Genomic DNA, 6,964 nt, shown 5'->3' on the forward strand with positions numbered 1-6,964 from the left:
TTATATTTTGAAGAAAGTACTTTTTTACATTTTACTTTGTTTATCTTTTAGCTTTAATATTTAACAATTTGTAACATTTTTCCATATTCACATCATATATAGACATTATACACACATATACTACTTTTTCTTGAAAACAATTACTAATATCACAAAGTGAGAGATTAATGATAATTGAAAGATGAGGAAAGAGGGTAAATTGTCATGTACATGCATGATTTAGTGAAGCAAAATTTATAGCAACATTCCAAATGATGTGGCATCCACCCAATTTTTATACTCTCTATTAGTTCCTACAAATAAGAGAAAACATGTGATATTTGTCTTTCTGGGTCCAGTTTATTTCACTGAGCTTGATGATGTCCAGTTCTACCCATTTCATTGGAATACATTTTGTGCTTTTAATATTGTTTGTTAATGATTTGATAAAGTTAAGATTGAAAAGTCAGTTTTTCAAAATGACAGCATGCACAGTGGCATCTAAAAGATCAAATAATTCTGCTATGCTTGACTTCATTTCCCCTCACAGTGGTTTCTCATCTTGTGAATTGAAAGTTTATTTTAGTTGTTTTGGTGGGGATGAAAAGGACTCAAGAGTATCATGTTGATCTCTTTTATGCCTGCATTAGGGAACTATTATGAATTTGCCAACCTTTTATAAAATATTAAAAATTACATTTTATGACTTTATGTAATGATGAATACAATCAGGTTGCTTTTCTGAATGTATGCACTTTTTCTTCTAATTAGAACATAAACTAGGCAATTTCCAGGGCTGTTACAAATGTGCTGGGCCTAGCCAATGCCTTCGGTGCCGTGGGAGATGTGGGCTCTGTCCAGTATAAGCAGATGCTTAATGAAAGGTGACCCACACAAGGTATTTAACTGTCTCAATTTAGATGAACCAAAAGGAGAACAAATGCCAATGAAAATCACTAGATTTTTTTTGGCTTAAAAATCAAATCACAAGATTTATTTATCCTCAGTTTTCATGATTTGCCCCAGAGCTTCTTCATAACATTTTTCACTTCTGCATTTCTGAAAGTGTAGATTAAAGGATTCAGCATAGGAGTTACTAAGGAGCAAAACACAGTCACAGCCTTGTCAGTGGGGAAGTTGGTCATGGGTCTCAGGTACAGGTAAGTACAAGGTACAAAGAATAAGATGACAACAGTGATATGAGAGGCACAGGTAGACAGCGCTTTTTGACGTCCTACTGAGCTATGAGCCCTCACAGAACGCAGGATGATGACATACGAAGCAACCAGCATAGGGAAACTGAGCAAACATACTGCCCCACTGTTGACAGCAATCAGGGGTCCCAAAGTATCAGTGTCAGTGCAGGCCAGCTGCAAGAGGGGCATGAGATCACATGCAAAATGGTCAATAACGTTGGGGCCACAGAATGGTAACTGGACCATAAACAAAATCTGGATGCTTCCATGCAGAAATCCGATGATCCCAGCCACACTCACCAGGGAAGCACACACAGGTGGGCTCATGATGGTCAGATAGTGCAGGGGCTTACAGATGGCCACATAGCGGTCATAGGCCATGACAATCAATAATACGACCTCAGCTGCAGCAAAGAAATGTACGAAAAATACCTGAGTCATGCATCCATTGAAGGAGATGGTGCTCTTCTCAGAAACCAACTCAAAGATCATTTTGGGTGCTGTGGAAGAAGAGTAGAAACCATCTATAATGGACAGATAGGACAGGAAAAAGTACATGGGAGAGCCCAAGGCTGGGCTGACAAAGATGGTGACTGCGATGAGCAGGTTACCTGCCAGTGTGATCAAGTAGATGACTGAAAACACAGCAAATAGGAATTTCTGCAGTTCTGGATTCTGGGTGAGGCCCAGCAAGATGAATTCTGTTACATTGTTCATCCTTTCCCTCAGTTTAGGTTGATTTTGGGTATAGTGTTTGGAAGATAACCACAGTATTTCTCAGTGATAATTTTTTAAAAAGTTTTGCAGACTATATTCCTGTGGAATCCCACTTGGCTAATCTACTGACAACTTAGTTCCTAAAGTTTCTTTCTCTTTTTTTTAATTATTTATTTGAGAATCAGAGCTACACACAGAGAGAAGGAAAAGCAGAGAAAGAGAGAGGATTTCCATCTGCTGGTTCACTCCCCATTTGGCCACAATGGCCAGAGCTGTGCCGATCCGAAGCCAGGAGCCAGGAGCTTCTTCTGGGTCTCCCATGTGGGTGCAAGGGCCCAAGGATGTGGGCCATCTTCTACTGCTTTCCCAGGCCATAGCAGAGAGCTGGATCAGAAGTGGAGCAGCCTGGTCTCAAACCAGCATCCGTATGAGATGCTGGCACTGCAGGTGGCAGCTTTGCCTGCTATGCCACAGTGCTGGCCCCAGTGATAATGTTTTAAAGGTAATATGAAAGTACCTATGACCCCTTTGGTTCTGGTCTCTGAGGTCAGTCGAGCCACACTTCCACTCACTTTTTCAATCTTCAGATAGTTTTAAGAAGCAGAGAAAGGTTGGATTTCTCCTCCTTCGTATTAACTGAATAGTGGCAGCACCTTACAAGTACCTATATTAAAGCAAGTGGTATTATGAATGTGTCCCTGCGTTGACTTGCGAAGTTGTTGGCTCTAAAAAGCCTCCCAGATGGCTCTCTTTTAAATTTTGGGACAATGTTCATCAGCTTTATACTTGTGTTTTGGTCTGAATCTTTATAGATATCTATTTATTCTTTTCAAGGTCATCAGTGTATTAGATATGAAAGTGCCAAGCCTAGATAAGTTTATGCCTGCCTGTTATGTGATCTATGATTCCTTTTTGTAAAATGAATATACATGCACTGAGCAGGGACAGAGCTGTTGTTGCAGTTTTTTCCACTGATATAACAATTGAGCATAAATCACTCAACAGCCCCAGTTTTTCATGTTCATTCTTTCCACATCTGTCCACACAGGCTAATAAATGGTGCAAATTTCCATGAAAAGTGCACAGTACCTCTCAAGTATATTTTCTTTTCAATTCATTACATCAAATATAGAGTTAACCTCTGATTAGATATATTTTCCCTTTCACTTGACAGAAATAGAATTAAATGACACTTGAAATTCCCTGAGTTTTCCATTGATCAGATATAATGGTTAGGATAATATGGCTCTTCCTTTTCGTCTTGCCAATGGGTAGAAGTATTTAATATATATACACATTTTAATAAGGGCATGGATTTTCTAAATGAATACATGTTGTTGTTACAAAGACACATATCAGTTTTTATTCCTTCTCCTCCCTTTCTCCAATATCTTTCAAAAACTATAGCAATATTATTTTCCTCACATTTCTGGCCAAGATTCTAAGTTCAAATCAACAATTTTTTAAACTTCCTTATATGAGACAGACATACAATATTTGTCTTTCTGTGTTGGGTGACTGCATTTCACAACATGTTATGTAGGCTCCAAATATGAAAAATGAAAAGGTTCATTTTTTGACTTGACTGGCTTATGCTGTGCTTAAGTGCCAAGTTACTGCACTGTCCTCCATAGTACAAGTATTACACACTAACTAAAAATTTAAAAACAAAATAATAAAGAAATTCCTGGGCACAGAGATTAGCATCATGACCTCTCTGTTTTAGCAAAGGAGAGGAAATCTTTAGCTTTCAGGACAGCTCAGTGTTGCTTCCTCTGTATTGATAAGTTCTCTAGATGGAGACTATGTGAGTAATCACTCCAAGTAGATTTCATTCATGAATTCTAACACGAATGTGGCAATTTGGAGGCTATGAAAAGGTCAAAGCAATTCCACACTATTGAAAACTGAAATTCATGAAATCAATGTCTTTGGTGAGGCACAAGCATTAATCATAACGTTATAAACACGACGTCAGTAGTTTTTAACAGAGTCTGATCTAATAGAATTATGGATTGTGTTTCCTATTGGTGTGTGGAATCAAATGACACATGGAGTTATCCTGAGTTTCTTATTTTCAATTTCATACTAATCTGTAAGTCACAAATGTAACTCTAGAAACTAGTTGAGTAAAAGTAAGTAGAATAATTTAAATGAATTTGCTTACATTTGGGAACAAAGATTTACCACTGACCTTGGGTCTAATTCATTGTGGAGTCCTCTGTTTTTCAATGGATTCCAGGCATCAGTTTCTTCCCTCCTGGCATATGCAACACAGTCATCTGACTTGATTGAGAAGTAGGACACTGAAGTTCATATCTCTTTAGACACCTCGTCAGAGTATGGATATCGTTGTTTAGTTCTCATTGTCAACCTGCATTATGCAGAAAATAACCATTTTCATTTTTGAAACTACAATAGCACTAGAATTAATTTCCATGCATTTTCTTGGCAGTATGAGGATATTTGAAGAAGTTCATGGAAAACTGAAGGAAAAACTAAGTTTATATTTGTGTAAAAATGTTGAAATCCATGCATTTGACAGGACTTCATCAAAAGTTTATTTTAAGAAAGAGGCATAAAATTCATTTTTCTGTACCAATAGAGACATCTTTTAATTTCATTGCCACCACAAACATTGTGAAGTATAAGCAAGTCTTCAAAACACATGTAATGTTACAGATACTTTAGAGATCCATATGACCAAAATTGAAAACAATGAGAATGTGGCAACCACATTTATTAACAATGTATTACATATTTCAAAATTATTAAAATAGACTTTTTAACCAATCTCACCACCAAAAATATATGATTGTGAGGTTATTATGGATATGAAATCAGATTCATTCTATCCTTTTATAATACATCAGTGGATTACATCAGTGAGAACAATACCAAATTATTCAAAATCAGGATGAGCTAGCTCATGAACCCTAACACTAATTTAATCAAATTCACTCGATTGGACTCAATCAAGTTTGTCAAATTTTTGTTTGCTAAGGAGTTCATGAACAATGTGGCAAGAAAATTCCTTTCATTCTGGTTTGAAATCCTTCTTCCAAGTGTCTCTCTAGAAACAGAGCCCAAGAATTATAACCCCAAATCTTAGGCTTCTTCTTAGAAGACTTTGCTGGTGTCGTTTGCTCACAGGTCCTTCTTAGTCTTGGCTCTTTGAGTTTCCAAAAATGTTTAAGTAGAGTCTCTCAACTGCAGGATTTGGTAATGCAATGACTTCTCAAGTCCTCAGAGAATGAGTAATAGGCTCCTGGGAAACTTTGCCAGAGTGACAGTTAAGGTCCTTTATTTACTCCCACTGGGTACCCAGGAAGATCAATAGAGGCCCGTGTTTGGAGAAACAATTGAGCTTGGGAGAGATATGCCTCTGGGTATAATTTAGGAGAGTTCTTGGGTAAGATAATTTGGAAACCATAATTGTAGACCGTTTTTCTCCTTATGACTGACTAATATAGTTTCAGGTTTGGATGGGGTGGCTGTAGGCATAGGTCAGAGTCAGACAATGTTTCTTTATGAAAGCATGGCTGGTTCATGCTTGAGAATGAAAGTGCCAATCTTCAGGGTTGTGTGCCTGATTATGCTGGAAAATTGTGGCATTTTTATCAGTGGTGACCGAGGGGACATAGATAGCAGGAGTCCCACCTACCAAAGATTAGAAACATGAGATATCTTCAAAAAGTGCACAGAAAGTCTGTATTATGAAAAAGTATTCATAGATTTCAATATTTTTACACCAAAAATGATCTTTTTAAATTCAATTATCCATGACCTTTCTGAAATGCCCTTGTTTAAAAGTCATAAACTGTCAATTTCATTCAGTGGGATTTCCTAAAGGACAAATTCTTATTATGTATTCTGGGAATATAAATTTTCCTTCTATCCTTCAGAGACGAAATGCTGATCCTTAGACTTGAACATCATAGTTTCCCACATCAGCCATTGAGAAATCATGTTCAGCCAATCACTACAGACATCTAGTGGTGGAGACTAGAAATACTACAAAAGGAGGCACCGCTACTAGCTTCTCTTCAGTTTTTCAAATGGTGAAGAACTGGCTGCAAATGTGCATGGAATTACCTTTCTTTTTTTAGAGATTTATTTATTTATTTGAAATTCAGATTTACACAGAGAGGAGAGGCAGAGAGACAGAGAGGTCTTCCATCTGCTGGTTCACTCCCCAGTTGGCCTTAGTGGCCAGAGCTGTGCCGATCTGAAGCCAGGAGCCAGGAGCTTCCTTTGGGTCTCCCATACAGATGCAGGGGCCCAAGGACTTGGGCCATCGTCTACTGCTTTCCCAGGCCATAGCAGAGAACTGGACCGGAAGAGGAGCAGCTGGGACTTGAACTGGCACCCATATGGGATGCCAGTGCTTCAGGCCAGGGCCTTAGCCTGCTCTGCCACAGCGCCGACCCCAAGAATTACCTTTCTGGTAATCAACATTTACCTTAGTCATATAGATACTTCTGAAGCCCAGGAGTAAACTAGGGAAGCAACGCCCTTAGCTCCATCCTCAACACTCAACAATGTTTTCCTTCAATGTTGCTGACATAATTCATTGTCCATTACTTTCCCTTGATGTATTTTTATTGTAACAAAACATACATAAAATTTACCATTTAACCACTTTCAGTGTACATGTGAATGATATTAAATGTATTGATTGTATAGTCATGCCCACCAAATGCCTCCAGAACTTTTCCATGTTCCCAAACTGAAATGTCATGGCTATTAAAGAATAGATCCTCACTTCCCACTTCACCAAGAAGCCGAAAAAATTGTAATTCTTTCTGTCTCTATGAATTCAACTTCTCTACATACTTCCTAACAACATTTGCCCTTTCGTGTCAGGTTTATTTAATTTGTCATAAAGTCCTCAAGGTTCAGTCATGTCGTAGTATGTATCAGAACTTAATTGTTTATTTTAAGGCTGGAAAAGCTTCCATTGTTTGTATATATTACATTTTGTTTGTCAACTATTCCTTGGTTTTCTTCAAGCTTGTGAAGCAAATACTGAGCATGACAAATTTTTACAAGTTTTTAAAATGTAAAATCAG

General features: G+C 37.8%; 1 protein-coding gene across 1 annotated transcript; it reads right to left on the reverse strand.

The window, feature by feature from the left end:
- Positions 1-989: 989 nt before the first annotated feature.
- Positions 990-1,930, reverse strand: LOC100350309 (olfactory receptor 4C45). The gene has a single exon (XM_017349562.3). The coding sequence runs from the start codon at positions 1,890-1,892 to the stop codon at positions 990-992; it is 903 nt and encodes a 300-aa protein (XP_017205051.3). The 5' UTR covers positions 1,893-1,930.
- Between the last annotated feature and the right edge of the window lie 5,034 nt (positions 1,931-6,964).

The sequence above is a fragment of the Oryctolagus cuniculus genome, chromosome 1, assembly GCF_964237555.1.
Source record: "Oryctolagus cuniculus chromosome 1, mOryCun1.1, whole genome shotgun sequence".
In the NCBI taxonomy this organism is placed as follows: Eukaryota; Metazoa; Chordata; class Mammalia; order Lagomorpha; family Leporidae; genus Oryctolagus; species Oryctolagus cuniculus.